At 36.8% G+C, this 17,857-nt stretch overlaps 2 protein-coding genes across 7 annotated transcripts in view; one reads left to right on the forward strand and one right to left on the reverse strand.

The window, feature by feature from the left end:
• Nucleotides 1-17,857, forward strand: part of LOC141521024 (WD repeat- and FYVE domain-containing protein 4-like) — a 238,790-nt gene that overhangs the window by 122,097 nt on the left and 98,836 nt on the right. The window lies entirely within an intron of this gene.
• LRRC18 (leucine rich repeat containing 18) overlaps nt 8,051-17,857 on the reverse strand; it is a 35,118-nt gene continuing 25,311 nt past the window's right edge. For 3 of the 4 annotated variants that reach the window (XM_074233110.1, XM_074233109.1, XM_074233111.1), the window contains 2 exons: nt 10,916-11,778; nt 8,051-8,621 (listed from right to left, as the gene is read on the reverse strand). In XM_074233110.1, coding sequence (XP_074089211.1) covers nt 8,588-8,621; nt 10,916-11,685 — 804 coding nt within the window. In that variant the 5' untranslated portion in view covers nt 11,686-11,778 and the 3' untranslated portion in view covers nt 8,051-8,587. Of the gene's footprint in view, nt 8,622-10,911; nt 11,779-17,857 lie in introns of those variants that run through there. The other variant, XM_074233112.1, reaches the window with a different exon arrangement.

Raw genomic sequence — 17,857 nt, forward strand, 5'->3', positions numbered from 1 at the left:
GCCTCTCCCTGATAAAGGCAGACTAATAGATTGTATATGTCTACAACCAAGGCTATGAAGTACCTAATCCTGATAAAAGCATCAAAAAAATCTAAATACAGTCCTCCAGACTAAGATTTTTCTTTTAATAACAGTGCAATTAATAATTAATTTTAAATAATTTTTCTCAAAGCATTTTCCATACATCATTATCTTCTTTGATGCTCATGTTAATCCTACTCTTTTATCCCTACTTTAAAGATGAAGAAATTGAGAATGAAAATTGTTGAGATATGATTAAAATCTAGGTCCTTTAACTCCCTGTGTCGGTGTCCAATCATAGTCTATATTTGTGCCAGATATAAAAAAAAAAAGAATTAGGGTTAGAAATTCCTCATAGCTGCCATTGAGTTCTACATAATGATCCATAGTCTCTCAAAATATTTTTCATCATGCTTTGCCAGAAAACCTTAATATTATCTGCAGAGACAGAACCCTTAAACTCATTTTAGTCTGCCAAGTCTCTGGATCTTTTATTCAGTTAAATCGCATGGGGAAGTGAGAACAAAAAAAAATTTAGGGGAGGTTGCTTGGGAAAATGAGAAGTGAGAAGTGAGAAATGAGAAGTGAGAAATGAGAAATGAGAGTGAGATGTCAGGTGAATGCCAGAAGTCCCTCAATGGTTGTATTATGGATAAGGCTTCAAGGCATAGATGACAGAACCATGTCTGTGGTTTGACTCCTGAAGTTTTGTCTCCTGTAGTCTGACAGAACTCCTGTCAGTTTGAGAGATATATGACTGGGCCATTGATCTATGAAAAAGCTCTTCTGCCCTTTCCCAAAATAATTCATTATGGCACTGTAGCTTTGAAACTATCTTCATGTGCTCCAAATCCTTTCTTTAAAATTGTTTATCCTTTTATGGACATGTGTAGCTGGCAATAAATCAATAGATAGGACTTTGAACTGCCCTAAATATGGGAAAAGGGGTAATGGGTGAGTGTATGTACATGGATATGGCTAAATACATAAATATGGATTTCATGGACTTGCTAGAAAAGAAGGTGGGGCAGGCTTATGGTAAGAAAAGCATAACCAAGGGGTGGACCACAGACTACAGAACTACAGAGAGAGAACTACAGAAAGGTCCCTAGCTTGGTGGATCCCCATGAAAGATTTAAGGGAGGTCATTAACATGAGCCACATGGGATCAGAGGGCATGGTTGAGTTACAATCTGCTTTATTACACTGTAGTAGCTCTTTTGAAGAGATTATACTAATATAAGACCTATACAGTCACAAATTTATTTACATGCATATGTGATGACTAGATAGATTGATGGGCAACTATGTGGTGTAATGGTTAGAGTGCCTAGAGGCAGGAAGACTCATCCTCCTAAATTCAAATCCAGCCTCAGATACTTAGAAACTTTGTGACCCTGGGTCAGTCACTTAACCCTGCTTGCCTTAGTTTCCTCATCTGTAAAATGGCAAACCACTCCAGTATCTCTGCCAAGAAAACATCAAATGGAAGCATGAAGAGTTGAAAATGACTAAAACAACAATTACATATATTATGTGAAGATTGTAGATATAAGAGACCCAGAAAACCCACCTAGCTTAGTAGATAGCAAGGACTCCACACCATACTCACTACTATAATTTCATTACTTAGTCCCTAAAGCTTTCCCATCACTCAGTGACTTTGATTGTATTTCTATCAATATAACCCAATGTCATTCATTCCCTAAAGACCTTTCCACAAAACCACAGAGGACTACTGGGCACTCACCTAGCTTCTCACTTTGTAGAGGATGAAGGCCAATATTAGTGTATTAACATGGGTAAGAATATACTAATTAAGTGTAAAAGTGATTGGAGTTTTTGATCAATTAAATTATCTGATTTATAAACTATTTTGTAAATCCTCTTTTAGAGAGATGAATTATGGAAAATCTGAGCTAAAAAGGAATCTGGAAAAGTTACTTCTTTTTCATAGGCTTCAAACTCTTTGGACATCTCTTACCATTGACACCAATGTAAATTTATTATAATGGGACTGAGGTTTTCCAAATGTGTGATATTAGAAGATTTACTGGGTAAATATCAGAAGAACAAAGTCTTTTTTATGTCTGTTGGCACTGGATAAAAGAAGAATTCATTATTTTATAATTATATGCCCTCTGATTTGAAAAGGAGTCCCAGAAATACATCCCACTTCTTCAATAAATTCTCCTCATGGAATTTCCCAGCTCTACTGGGGGCTAGTCAGAGCCATAGTTGGGTCATCAAGACAAGTTCCCAGAAGCATATCTATGCCCAGAAATCAGAGATTTCACATTTCTGATTCAGGGGAGGGTGAAAAGATGTAACCAATTATTCTTCCCCCAGTCTGGTTATTCAGGAAGCTGCTAATAGACAGCTGAACAGGCCCCCTGGCGATTTATTCTCAGTTAATTACTGTATGTTTAAATCTTGGCCAGCACCTTGTCCTGTGTGATGCTTCAGTGCTTGGATAATACGCTGGCAAAATGCATCATTGTGTCACATTCTACCATTGGTCCACAAGCCATGCCCTGAAGGGATAGGATGTCTGAAGCCTGCTCTTGAGCACCAAAGTGATATTTCTTTGAAACAGCTTTAATTACGAGAAAATTACAAAAATCAAAAGTCTGGCCCTTTCATTCCCTCCCCTTTTTTCTTTTTTTCATATTTCTTTAGTGAGACTAAAACAAATGATCATAGTTGTCTTTTGTTTTTCCTGGCAGAGACAATTGGGAAGGAGGAGGTGGGGGATGTTAATGGCAGGACATTCTATTGGGTACAAGATTTGTCGCCTTCTTTGACTTCCTCAGGAAGATATATATGTAACCCTCTTCCTTTTGCCCTTCAGGATTATGGGTTGTGGGTTCAGGATCATTGGGACTAATATTAAACTTAAACCAGGTTAGTGTATATGGGAAAAATGTCACAGAGAACCCCAAGGCACAGACCTGGAGACCAAATGCAGATGGCTGATCATAAGGATCAGATTCCCAGAAGTCAGCCAGTTTAATCCATTCACTTTATAGAGAAATAAAAAGTGACTTCCTCAAAGATGGATCTTAAGGAGCATGGCTAGGATTGGAAATAAGACCCTTTGACTTCACATCCTGCACTCTTCCAACTGATACATACTAAGTATATGGGGAGCTGCTTGTTAGTAACAATGAATGGTACAATTCAAGTTTTTAGAGGATGGGAATTTTTTGTATTGTTTTGTCTTTGTCAGTACAATGAAAAATATATAGGACTGGATGCAAATCAGCCAGTAGCTAAATAAATTGGTGCATTGAAGTGAAGAATTGAATGAGCTTTCATAATTTTGAAGATGAATGCAGTTGAGTACTTGAAGGTTCCAAGCAATGAAAATATTCTCACATAGAATACGGTGGCGACTAGTCATTGTCCCATTATGGATGGACATTGTCCTACTCTATATGGATTTGGGGTTGTACCAAGTTGAAAATAATTATGCCAACTCTTCTAACATATTCACAACATGATTCTTTTTTCTTTTGCCAGGCAATGGGGCTAAGTGGCTTGCCCAAGACCACACAGCTAGGTAATTATTAAGTGTCTGAGGCCACATTGGAACTCAGGTACTCCTGACTCCAGGGCTGGTGCTCTATCCACTGTGCCACCTAGCCACCCCTACAACATGATTCTTAAATTAAGGAAAATAGCCTCAATGGCCTTTTCCACATCAAATTGATCTTGTATAAAATGTACCCCATGTTGGTGGTGGAGGTACTTGAAGGCTGTGGAACTAGGAAACAGGATAGGCAGTTTTTTTTGTTTATTTGTTTTTTGTTTTTTTTTTTGTAGATCTTACCTGTAGAGTCTTATCTGATCTCCTGGAATCAAATTATAATTATCTCAGTGACTTTCAGGGTTTTGGGGTTGTAGATAGAATTGGAAAAGATCTCAGAATCTATCTAACTCAGCCCCTTCATTTTACAGCTTGGAAAACAGGGACCCAGGGAAGTCAAGTGGCTTGTCCAAGATCCTATAATTAGTAATGATTAGAATTGAAATTTGAGGCAGACTCTTCCAACTCCCAAGTCAGGGCTCTCTTTACCTCATCATACTATCTCTTCTCTCTTATTCACCTTTTTCTGAAATCATGGAAGTGTTTTGATCTCTTAGGTCATCCTAATGCATTGGAAAAGGGGTTGAAAGGAAGTGGATATTTTCTGTATTATAGAAAATTTCCCATTTAATTTGAAAGCCAAACAGAATCAGGGACAGAATTTCTTTATTATCTATGTACAACGAAATTCTTAGGGGGCCCAGTTTCCAAGTAGCTAATCTTGTAGAAACAAACAATTCCCAGCATCCACCCCTACCATTTGTAGCAATTCAATTAAAATGAAATATTTTGTTAATGCAATCCTACAGTCTGTCTTTGGGTACAATGGTCAACACAGTGGAAACAATAACTTTCTTTTTCTGGGATGATTAGTCCCAGATCATGAGCCAAATCACCGAAGAGAAAACTGATTATTGCATATAAAAGAATATCTTCTACAAAAGGAATAAATCATTAAAATCATATAGTTTTTCAAAAAAATCCAAACTTTTGCATAAGGGAAATCTTTCCACACTGTATCAATGAGTTTAAGACCAAGACAGTACTGCCAAAGTGGATAAATCATGTTCAATATATGTAATATATGTTTGTGTATGTGTATATATATGACCTGATTCCTCCACATATATGTTGATATACAAATATATGTGATATATACATATATCATTAATATTTTTTATAGATTCTGCTTCATAGGATAAAGAAGTATTGAAAATTCAAAGGAGCTTTAGGAATTACTTGTTATTTTAATTTTAATTTTAATTTTATTTTAGCTGCCTGTTAGCAGCTTCCTGAATACCCAGAAAGATGGAAGAATGATTGATTACATCTTTTCACCTTCCCCTGGACTTGGGAAAGACTCAAAAAAGAATAATTCTTTTGCCCAGGGTCTTGCAGGTCATTAAGAATAGAAACCAAGATCTGAACCCAGGTTCTAATGAGTTTAAAATAACATGCTCTGTGAGAAGAAGAGTGGTGCATCCTGAATTAGGAAATAGGTTTTGAAAGTTCACAGAAATTTGTACTTTAATAATAATTGATAAACATCTAACAGTTAGAAAGAAAGAAAGATGGAAGATAATTACCAAGAAGAATCACTCCCTTCTGATTAAAATGATGTCTTTTATGAAAGATTCTGGCATCAATGTTATCTTTTTTCTTTATTTGTTTTTGCTTTTCCTGAAAGAGCCCCCTTCCTTGGTTTATTAGAGTTATAAAAAGATCATCTGCTTGACTCTTAGCCAGTCCCCATTGTAAAATCTTACTAAAGATGACCAAAAGCTAGAGACCTGAAATCCCCAAAAGATAGATACTTAGGAGGAGTCAGAATAAACTAGAAATCTGTGGGGTACCCAAATCTGCGGGAACTAAAAAAGGACTGGCTGTAATTGAAGTTTTATGGGGACTTGCTTTTAAGTCCCAACTCTATAATGTACTGCCTTTGTGACATTCAACAAGGTATTTAATTTCTCTGGGCCTCAGTTTCTCCGTATGTAAAAATTGAGGCATTAGATTAAGTAATCATCAATAAGGTCTCACAGGTCAGCTGAATGGTGCTGCAGTGGATAGAGTGCTAGAGTTTGGAAGACTCATCCTCCTGAGTTCAAATCAGGCCTCAGAGACATGCCAACTGTGTGACTCCAGGGAAGTCACTTAACTCTAATGGCCTCAGTTTCCTCATCTGTAAAATGAACTAGAGAAGGAAAATCTAGAGGAAAAATTGCTTCAGTAGTTTTATATTTTTGCCAAATAAACAGCAAATAGGGTCAGGGAGTGTTGAACACAACTAAAAAAATGACCTAACAACAAAGGTCCCTTCTAGCTCAACACTATATAGTTCTCAAGATTTACCTAGTTTTTAAAATTTCTTTAATTCTTGTTCTACATCATGTTAACTATTTAAATATGTTATTATTCTTTAATGACTATACTTACCACATTTAATTTTTCAAAGAATAATTTAATGGAAAAGTGTTCTCTTCACTTTTTACTTAAAACATACCCACGAGAAGTCAAACTATGTCATCAGGAACTAGATAAGGGAACTTTGTTTTTTCTATTATTATTATTATTATTATTATTATTATTATTATTATTATTATTTTGCCCTGGTGGATCTAGGTAGGAAGGTGAACATGGGAGAATGAAAAGGAGAATTACTGAGGTATCCTAACAAAAAGGCACAAAATGTCAACAACCAAAGAAGGGTCAGAAAGGAGTAAGACAAACAACAGCTTTGAAAACCACAGGTCAAACTTATATACTTAAATGAAAAGCAAGCTGCGCATAACAGAAACAGTTTTGTTTGGCATGTTTGGTTTAGAACAAAAATAGACTAAGTGACTTTAGACATCACAGCCTTATTTGTATATATAATGTATGTATAATGTGTGTGTGTATATATATATATATATATGTATATAATGATTTTCAAATTATGGATTTTTCTTGATTAATAATACACATTTGGTCAACTGGGAATATGTGGAATTCCCAATTCTGATGACTAGAAATAGAAAGAATACCACTGGGAATTTGGTAACCTATTTTTTCACCCTTAATGTATAGTATCACAGCTACTTTCCTGTTCTAAATTCAAATCTTATCCCTAGGCCTACTCTTACATCTTGGCTCCCTGGTTCCATTAGTTTAAAATTTTGCCAAATCCACTCTGCCTACAGCTCTCTCAACTTTGTTCCAAATATCATAATGCAAAAACTTAACTTTATTAATACTTTTTTTAAATCCCTGAATCAACTGAAAATGCTTCTTCATGTTGTTTTAATATTTGGGGCGCACTGTACCTTTATGAAGATCAAAGAAAAAGCAAAAGGGCCTATTGCAAAATATTTATTATTAAAAAATATCTTTTTTTGGAGACAAGGAGTTGGAAGAACTAAGGAGATGCCCATTAATTAGAGTATGCCTGAACAAATTATGTCATATAAATAGACTACTGTTGTGTCATAAGAAAAGATGAAAGGGAAAATTTCAGAAAACTCTGGATAAAATGATGCAGTGAGAAGAACCCGGAGAAAGTCAGTAGCAAAAACATTGTAAAGGCAAGAGTTTTGAAAGTCTTAAAAATTCTTCAAATGTAATAACACACCACATTTCTAGAGGAAATAGCTTTGAACATCTTCAAAATTCTTTCAGCACAATGACCCACCACATTTTAAGAGGACCAATGATGAAAATGCTACCCACCCTTGACAAAGGGTTTGATTGTTGATGCCCATACATATGCAATTTATCCACATATACACATACAAGCATGCAAAATTATATATCCACATACAGGCAGGTCAAGATATATTTCCCTTAGCTATCTATTATCATGCATATATGTATCTGAACACATAAATATATTTAGGATAGAAATATTATGGTGTTAATGTATCCTGATATATATGTGAATATATGCTCACATGTATTTATTTATACAAACATATTTACATACAACAAATATATATATACATATACATATACATATATATATATATATATATATAAAGAGAGAGAGAGAGAGAGAGAGAGAGAGAGAGAGAGAGAGAGAGAGAGAGAGAGAGCCATGTCATAGATCTAGATATTCTATAGGAATTCTATATCTAGGAATATAATTTGCTTTACTACTTTTTTTTTTTACTATTTTTCTACTTTGTGCTTTTTTTAGTTTTAGCTTTTCTTTTTCTGGATGGGGTTGGGATAGTGGGAAGATACGAAAAAAAAGCAAAATATTTTTTTAATTGAAAAAATATTTTTTGAAGAAAAGACATGGGAATGATAGTTAAAGTACTACTAAGAAATATGGATGGGAAAGGAATGGGGTTAGTAGGTGTGATCTGAAGATCACTTACTAAATGGATAGGTCTCCACACCTACCTTCATAGATCTAAACAACTTCCTTCTACAGGAACAGAGAATATAAATACACACTAGTGGATAGTAACATGCATTTATTTTTCCCCCAGAAATTTCTTATGTGCTTTTTGGACAATGCTATAATTTAGTTTCTAAAAAGTCTAGGGAAATTGATCAAGGCTGAGTATTAAAAGTTCTTTTTGCTCATTACAGTGTTCTAAAATCATGGTGTCTATCTCTTTCCTTTCCCAAAACCGTAGATCATTCAAGAATGCATCATTTTGACTTTGTACATGGTCACGTCTGGGTTTCCTCTTTACACTTACTGTATCATTTCTAGGTAGGTTTCATTAGGGTATACTCAGCATCCTATTTCTGCTAAAGATGACCACTGTAAAGTTCTTCTCAAGATTTTCCACCTGTGCAGAACCTGAGGCATAGGGAAACAGAAATGTTGGAGCCTCTGAAGCAACTCTGTGGCTTGACAAAGAACTGATACCTCTTGACTCCCAGAATTCTCCTCTTGTCATGTTAGTCTTCTCCTAATTGACTGCTTTTCATCTTCAAATGCCTTCATTCATGTTAGCTGATTAGTCTGCAAACTTTTGTCATAATCTAGGATGGTGAGTCCAGCAAAGTGTGTGATGATCTGGGTAATTAAGACATAGAAAGTCTGTGAGTATGTTGGTCCATCATCCAGAGAAATCATTGAAATCATTGTCCTGTAAGTGACCTCTACAGTTCATCTATTCCATCCCTTTGTATTTAAACAGAACTATCTTTAAAACACCTTGAATCTGGTTTATATTTCATTTCTAAGGTCTACAGAGGAGATTTTCTTGCATTTCATGGTGTTTTGCTCCTTATTAACAAACTTCCTATCAAGATTATTTTCTTCATATTTAAATCTTTCTTACTTCAATCTAAGTTCACTTCCCTTTTCTACTGTGAGAATGAACAAATTCATCTTTTTTGTGTGATAGTACAATTTGCACACTGCTGGCATTTGTGACATAGGAGCCTTTGCCCCATTCATCAGCACTGTCTATTGCTGATTATATCTGCATGACCCCAAATGAGAACATCATGTATAGAGGAAAAGATGCCTAAAGGTGAAGAAGCCACAGTGGTGAGTGATTAAATAAGCAATCCCCAATCTGTTAGCTGACCACATTTTCTTAGAGCTTCTACAGTAAGCCAAGTGGAAATGAATTAAGTCTCCTGTGGACTTTTTATGAATGTGCTGGCAAGGAAGGGCAACTGATCACAACATGTGGTGTTATGGAGCCCTTATAAGTGATTTCAGTGGAACCTGAGAAGAGTTTCCTGATTCAAAAAAGTTCTCCTGAATAGGAAACTTCAGGAAAGAAAAAGGCAGAGAGGTGACCTTAAGACTGTTCTTTCTTTCTCTATATAAAATAAACAGAAAGATACTGGAATAAAGAACAGTAGCAATGAATTTGAGTTATGGCTCCATAACTCACTAACAATGTAACCACAGAATTCAATTAGCCTTGCCTCAGTTTTCTCATCTGAAAAATGAGAATGAATGGATGAAAGGAAAAGTATTTATGAAGTACTACATGCCAATCTCTATGTTAAGTGTTGGGCATATAAGTACAAAAAGAAACATAACAGTAATAATTCTAATACATTTCCTACTTCTCAAGATAGGAAATATAGGGGAAATATGGCTTTACAAATCTAAAAACCAGATATAACTTTGAGTAATTGTTAACTGGTAAAAGGTAAGTAGGCAGAAATTATAAAGGCAATCCATGGAACTTAGAAACTTCCACCTAAAAAGGTCATCAAGTTCCATTCATTCTCTAATTCTTCCCACCCTCACCATTTCAGTCTCAACTGATAGAGAAAAATAGGACAAGAAATGGGGACCTGTTCTTCCAAAGTTTGATACAGTCTTCCCTTGGAACAACTGGGAAGCAGTGAAGTATAGCAGAAAGAGCACTGGCCAAGGATTCAGAGAACCTGGGATGTGCAGTCACATTCTGTTCTTGTGACCTCATATGTTTTTAACCAATTCTATCATGCAGTCTATAGAATAAGCTTCATTGTCAGTCTGTCAACAAAGCTACTTGTCCATAACTCAAGTATACAAGAATAAAAAGCTAACATTAAGCAGGATTTCCCCAAAATTCTATACCACCACTGCTTGCCAACAGTAAATGACCTTTAAGAGAACATGAGACTTAGGAGTGACCATTTCTTTGTAAGAAGTAAATATAAAACTTGGGAGAAAATAACTTACATTTACATAAATTGAAATTTACAAAGTATCCACCTATCTCAACACCACATTGGAGTGAGTATTACAAGGATGTTTATTTGCATTATACAGCTAGGGCTTCTGAGGCCTTGAAAATTTAAGTAACTTGCTCATGTTCATATAGTTAAGTGATATGTGAGACAAAAATACATGAGGTAGATTTGAAAACATACCTTCAATCTCCAATTTTTATTCTTTAAACTATACCAAAAGGTAGCTCAATCTATTCTGAGAGATACGAGGGGTAAATTTACTTTTTAATAAGTCCCAGGACCCTTCAATATTTTCTAGCTCATTAATTTTCCTAGATTTACAAGATCCCAAAGTGGGGGGGGGGGGAGATTAGAGAAACTAAGTCAAATTAGTTGTCCTTTTCACTGATTAAAGTGTAAATGGCTTTGTGCAATGGCAAGGGGGGCTATGAAGCTTTTACAATTCTGTACTTGTGTCTGTGTATTTGAGAAGAAAAAAACAAACAAGAGAACCCCAAAACCTTAAACACCAGACCTACAAAAAGAGAGGAGGAAGGACTGTTTTTATGGACTCAGTTGGAGAAGCTAAATGATCAATATATGATGGACTCTTTTTGTGCTGATTGTTCAAAAAACCTTGTGAGATTTTCCCCCTCCTTCCCCTGGGAAAGGGTCCCTGTTTACCTCCACTCCTCTTGAGTTTCCTTGGCTGCGGAGTTGGGGTTAACCAGATTTGTAAACATTGGCTTCCTTGCTAGGGCTGATGGCATGTTCTTTATTTTATTCAGCTTGTTCCGGGCATCTTGGCATTTCCTCAGGCAGGGCCCACAAAGGTCTTTTTCTTCTACTAGGTACAAGTTTTCTAACCGCTTTATGGAATCAATAACCATCGTTTCTCCTTCTTCTTCTTCTTTGGGGAAGGGGTTGCGCTTCACATTCAGTTTCTTTAGTTTGGGAAGTTTGGCTATGCTAGTGGGTATGGAGGTCAAATTATTGTCAAATAAACCCACCTCATGGAGCTCCTTCAATGCCCCAAGGGTGGTGGGAATATTATCTATATGGTTCAAACCCAAGTTCAGTGTACGCAAATTCGTCAGATCTCTGAGTTCCATAGGAAGGCCGTTGCTGGTTAGCTTGTTATTGCAGAGGTTGAGATAGTGAAGAGAAGTCAATTGACCTATTGACTCAGGAAGCTTGTCAATGAGGTTGCTGTGTAGGTCTAACCAACGCAGATTCTGGAACTTGGAGATGTAGTCTGGTATCTTCCTGATCATATTCCGACTTAAGTCTAGTTCTTCTATTTCATTGAGTTTTAGGATACACTTGGGGAAAGTGGTGATCCCCATTTTGCTTAGGTCAAGGCGCCGTCTCCCATCAAATGTGACCTTGATACAGTTTTTGGCGATCTTTAAGGTGATCTTTTTCCCCTTGGGGCCTTTCCGTCCCTTGGCCATTTTGCTTCCTTAGAAGGGAAGGATATATGGTAGGTAAAACTAAGGACAGGTGGAAATGAGATGAAACTGATGGAAGATGTTAGCAGAAATACTCTGGGGAAAACAGAAAACAATCATTAGGACTCAACACAAGAATCTAACAACAGAAATTACAGTGTTCTCCCCCACCAGATGAAATGAAGCCAGAGGACTGAGAGGAAAATATAATTTCGTGTCTGAGCAGAGGAATCATAATCCCTGGATTACACTTGAGCTCTACCATTAATTAGCTATGAGTGACCTTAGGCAGGGAGGGTTCTTCACCTGTTGGGTCTTCTTACTTCATTTCTAAAATAAGATGCCTGGAGCAGATTATCATGAAATTTCCTGTTAACCTTGAAATTCTAGAATTATATAGGTAACTAGTCATTCACATATATGCATATATATGCCTATATGTTATATATCTATGCATGTATGTATACATTTGTCTGTGTGCCTATAAGCACATATGAATACATGCATATATGTGTTTAGCTAGAGAGAGATTTAGATCTAAATACAGATGCATTACTCAAATTGAGAATTCATTGTCCTACGAGCAGTCATATCCTACCAATTCTCAGTACGTCACATCCATTCCCCTCCATATGGTTGCCAAAATCATCTTGCCAAGGCTTGATTTGGGGCGGTAATTAGGTGACATAGTGAATAGAATGCTGGGTCTTAAGTCATGAATATTCATCTTCCTCATTCCTGTACCAGTGTTGTGACCCTGGACAAGTCACTTAACCCTGTTTGCCTCAGTTTCCTCATCTGGTCAAATGAACTGGAGAAGAAAATGGCAAACCACTGTAGTATCTCTGCCAAGAAAACCTCAGACATGACTGAACAACAACAACAGCAGTCCTTTGATGGTTCCAATGTACAGGTCATTGTGCCAAGTGAACACAACGCCCAGTTCCTTACCTATTCCTTTAACCTTTCACCAGGAAGCAAGGTATAGTGTAAGGCATTAAATGTGGAATCATGGAATCTAACTTTGAATATCAGTTCAGGGGCTATTACTTCCAAGACCTTGAGCAAGTCACTTAAAATCTTTGGGTCTCTGTTTCTTAATCTTCCAAGAGCTTGAGTTGAATAATTTTGAGGTCCCTCTCAGCTCTAGTCTTATCATCTTGGCCCCCCATTTTGCCTATGTATTGCTTACTGCATTCAATGTGCCTGACTGATCAGTCAGCCTGAAAACACAATGGTTGATTTCCATTTTCATCCATGACTACACCAAGTAGGTTCCTTCTGTGTACACTGCTACCCCCTCCTCTGCTCATCTGCCCTTGCCCAGTCATCAGGCTTCAATCCTGAGTAGGAGCAGGTGGTATGGGACACATGCAGTCTTGGAAAAAAGCTCATGATTAAAGAAGCAGAATATAGGACAAAGGGTAGTACTGGTACTGAAGTCTGGAGACCCCCATTAAACCCCTGCTTCTGAACTTGCTGGCTCTCACTTATCCACCAAAGGCAACTGCTGGTACAGTGAATAGAGGGATGGGTTAAGGTGGGGGGGGGACCTAGGTTCAGAAGCCTCAGGAACTTCTTAGTTATGTGGCTTAATGGGAAGTCATTAACTTTAGTCTTCTCACTTGTAAAATGGGGATCAACTTATCCTTGGAGGGTTGTTGTGAGGATCAAGTGAAATAATATTTACAAATGATATAATATTTGTCAAAAATATTGGGCATAGATAACCCTGTAAATGATCATTTTCCTTTTCCTTTCCCCACTGAAACTTTTTGACTTGAATTTCCACAACTATAAAATGAGGGATTGTAACTTTTAGCTATAACTACTTGAGTCATTGATCTTTCTGGGTCTTACTTTACTCTTCTTCCCGAGCTACCATCCTGAAAAAGTAATTGAATCTCTATCTAGGTGACAGTTTCCTCACCTATAAAAGGGGAGGAAGGGTCAGACTAAATGATCTCTGAGATCCCTTTTCAGCTCTGTGATCCTGTAATCTTCGTTGTAAGTGGTCTGAGAACCTTATTTCCTTCATCATTCTAAATGCCTTTTAAGCTTATTTAATATGCTTGGTTGCAAACAGCACCAGAGTCTTGACTTATTTTACTCACAAGATTTTCACTGACCATCCAGAGATTGGAACTCTTCTCAGCATTTAGATTAATCAAAGGTTAAAAACTTAGCAGAAAGAGGGACATTCAATGGATGGCTTAAACTGGAGAAAGAAATGGGGATTCCCATCCTGGAGAGGTAGCTGTAGCATCAGCAAGTTACAGTTGGTTAATCTCGAGTTGAGTCCAACACTCTACAATTTAATTGGAGAGAGTCAAATCACAGCTTTGATAAATGATTGTTGGGGAAGCAATATGGATTTGTCTATAATAAATACACTTCTCCATTAAAAAGTCTTCATTCTGAACCCTTCAGGCTTTTTGGTTACTCATTAATCATATTCAAGTACATGGAGGTGGGGGCAGGGAGGAAGCTCTGACTGGAGACAATGTGCTTCACCTCATTTCTCTCATATACTGAAGCCCAAACTGGGTTTGCCAAGTACCTCTGTCTGATAAGTCTCTTCTCTGACTATACCTCCCTGCACCCAGGCCAGCAGAATTCCTGATCCCCCCCCATCTTCTTTCAAATCTAGACTGATTCTCTTGCTTAGAAGGCACTATGATGTTATGAAAAGAAATCTTTCTATTCTGAATCTTGTATTCTGAAATGTTTGTCTGTTTCTTTCTGTTTCTGCCTCTCTCTCTCTCTCTCTCTCTCTCTCTCTCTCTCTCTCTCTCTCTCTCTTCTCTCTCTGTCTCCTGTCTGCCTCTCTTTAGCTACAGAGAGTGTAAAATGGTAAAATGTCCCTTCCAGTTCTAATTCCCATTGTCCAAATCCCAGACAAACTAAACTTTCCGGAGGAAACATCTATTTGAATTTCAAATTCTTTTTTTTTTGAAGTTCAAATTCTTGAAGCCAGACTCATGGTGGATGCAAGATGGGGGTGGGGTGGGGAAAGGGAAAGAAATTCCCAAGTGATAAAAGACTGCAGTTCTCCTGCTGAGAGCTTAATTGAAATAAATTAGTGCCTTTTTATTAATTATTACTGATGTCATCCAGTGACCCTGCCAAGATTCGAGGTTACAATTTAAGAAACTAACAAATGATTTAGAATACCTAAGAATGAGATGCTCTCTAACATTACTGTATGTTTTATGTGTTATCACATCAAAAAAGCCTGACAGGTTGATTTTTACTTTAAAGTAACCCAGTCTTCTAGCTCTTCTGAGTTCAGGCTGTGATACCCCATGGACATCTAAATGAAAACTCTAATCGTAATCCATGTGCTTCATTTGCACAAATGCTTATTAGCACTTTCAGGTCATAAAACTGACATTATTATTAGTTGGTTTAAGTTGGAAATTTCAAACTTGTAGTTATATTTATTTTTTAAGGAGGTTGAATTATATATTTACAGGTGCAATGTTTCTAAACAGCTGCAAGATATTTTAAATGGTAGCCACAGATTTATAGATGTTGGAAAACCAAAAAAAAATACATTAAGGTCATCTTTCATTTGACTTCATGAGTTTTAGTTTTAAAATATGAGGCCCCCTGAGAGATGAAAACAATTTTCCCGAAGCCAAATGGCAAAAGAGAGGCTATATCAATCAGTGGCTCAACAACTATTTAGTAAATGCTTACTGGGCATTCACCTTAGCACTGCATTATATAATAAGGATAAAAGAAAAGCATAATGCAGTCCTCAAGGAGCTTACAATTTAATGGGGGACATAACATTAAAAAACTATGTAAACACAAGACAGACAAGAAATCTGAGATAATTTACATAGGAAAGACACGAGCATTAAGGGGGAAAGGCTTCTGGAGATGAAATTTTAACCGGGATAGTCCTAAGACTAGAACTGATGTTTCTCTTGAATGTTATTTATCTCAGTTCCCTTTCTGCTACTTCATATGGCCCTCCCTTGTTCATTCCTGCTTCCCTAATGGTCAGATGAGTCAAACTATGGATTCAACTCAGTAGGGTTTTTGATGGGGGATCTTGGCAGAGAGAGAGTGCTAGACTTGAATTAAAAAGGACTTGGTTCAAATCTTACTTCCAAATATTAGCTGTTTGAGTGTGGGCAAATCACAACTTCTGTTTCTCCATTTATAACACGAAGGTTGTAGACTCATCCACTAAAGTCCCTTCTGACTCTCAATCCATGATTATATAAGATCAATGAAACCTAGATTATTCAGTTTAGATGTGATATTTGAGTTCAAACATAAGTTACTGTTTTTTTAAGAATTAAAAAAACACATGCCTTAGCTCATTTTAAGTAAAAATGGTATGAAATCCAAAATTCCCCTCATACAAATGAGGTATTTTTAGATGCAAATAACATGTTATATATACTTGATCAGGAGCAAAATTTTCCTTCCCTTTCCTCAACTGGACCCTCATTCTTCCTGCCCAATCCCCTGCACCCTGTTCTTCAGTTCGGACTAGAACCATAAACAAGAAAGCAGAGTTCCACTCCCATCTCCAATAAATGAAAGGCAATGAGAAGCCATTAAATTATTTGGATCAGACAGATTGATCCAGCCTGAGATATTTGGTGGATAGTCCTCTTCCTAGGTAAATTCAGCATTTACTATATTCCTAATTCTAGGAATTTAATAGGATCATAGGTGTGGAAGTTGGAAAGGACCTCAAGCTCATAGAACTCAGCTTCCTCTCTGTTACAGGTTAGGAAGCCAAAGTCTAGGGAAGAAGACCATATAAATAATAAGCATCAGAGATGGGGTTTGAATAGTGGACTTTGGCTTTTCTCTCTCCTTTCTCTGTGTGTCCTCCAAAAATATCCAGATTTATTATTGATCTTCCAAACTGTGGCCTTCATACCTGAATGTAATAACCCCACGTGAGTTTTGACCAAAGCAGAACATAAGAAGACTATCTTTTCTTTATCCCTGGAAACTGTATCTCTCTCTCTCTTAATATGACCCATATTCAAGTGAGGTTTTTTAAATGCTGTATCACATGGTTAACTCATATAGAACTTAGGGCCTACTCAAACCTCCTCTGTTTACAAATCACTGTGATTGCACACCTTTTCAGTCTTGAACTTTTGAAGTAGAACGTTTAACTTACATGTGAGACTTAAATATAAAAAATTTCAATTGTTTCTGGCCATTTGAGTTCTATTAACTACAACAGAAGAATGGAACTCCCTTTGCTAAGTCTTTGAGTTTCAACTAAGGTTAGACTCAACCACTGGCAAAATGATAGACAACTTGCTTGTTGCTTAGTGCTTCTAGCTTCATGTATTTATTTATTAGCCTGCTAGTATTATTTTTAAGTTGGCATCAGAATGTTTAAAAAATAATGAAGACCTTCAGGGATGTCTGAAATAGTTTATGAACTCTTAGATGCTGATGGGATGCGAAAACTTTTCTCCAGTCTTCTGCAGCTAGTTGGCACAGTGGGTGCCCTCTGGCTAGACTTGGAGTCAGGAAGACTCAGGTTAAAATCTGACCTCAGATACTTACTAAGTGTGTGATTCTGAGCAAGTCACTTAACTGCTACTGGCCTCAGTTTCCCCAGTTGTAATTGCCCACAACCTTACAGGATTGTTATGAAGGTGAAATGTAAAGTGCTTTGCAAACTTTAAAACATTATTATTATTATTTTTATTGTTATATTGTGTTGTAAAAAATCCAACATACCAACGACTTTAGATGGAAGACACGATCATTGTTTGAAAAGACTAACATAAAAGCACTATCACTTCACATAGTTTAGGAAAGAGAGAGAGGGATTCAGATAAAATAAATCATGACAAATTAGCCAATCAGATTTCCCTACCACCACAAGATTATTTTTCTTGGCTTATCTTTCAAAGTAAAACATGAAAATAAAATTGAATAAAACCTATTTTTCTAACCCTGAAAGCACACCAGACACATACTCATCTTTCAGATGATTTATAAGGCAGAGCTATATGTTTTCCTAATATTCATGAAAGGGGGGGGCAGCTAGGTGGCACAGTGTATAGAGCACTGGCCCTGGAATCAGGAGTACCTGAGTTCAAATCCGGCCTCAGACACTTAATAATTACCTAGCTGTGTGGCCTTGGGCAAGCCACTTAACCCCATTTCCCTTGCAAAA

This window comes from Macrotis lagotis, chromosome 4 (assembly GCF_037893015.1).
Source record: "Macrotis lagotis isolate mMagLag1 chromosome 4, bilby.v1.9.chrom.fasta, whole genome shotgun sequence".
NCBI classification, from domain to species: domain Eukaryota; kingdom Metazoa; phylum Chordata; class Mammalia; order Peramelemorphia; family Peramelidae; genus Macrotis; species Macrotis lagotis.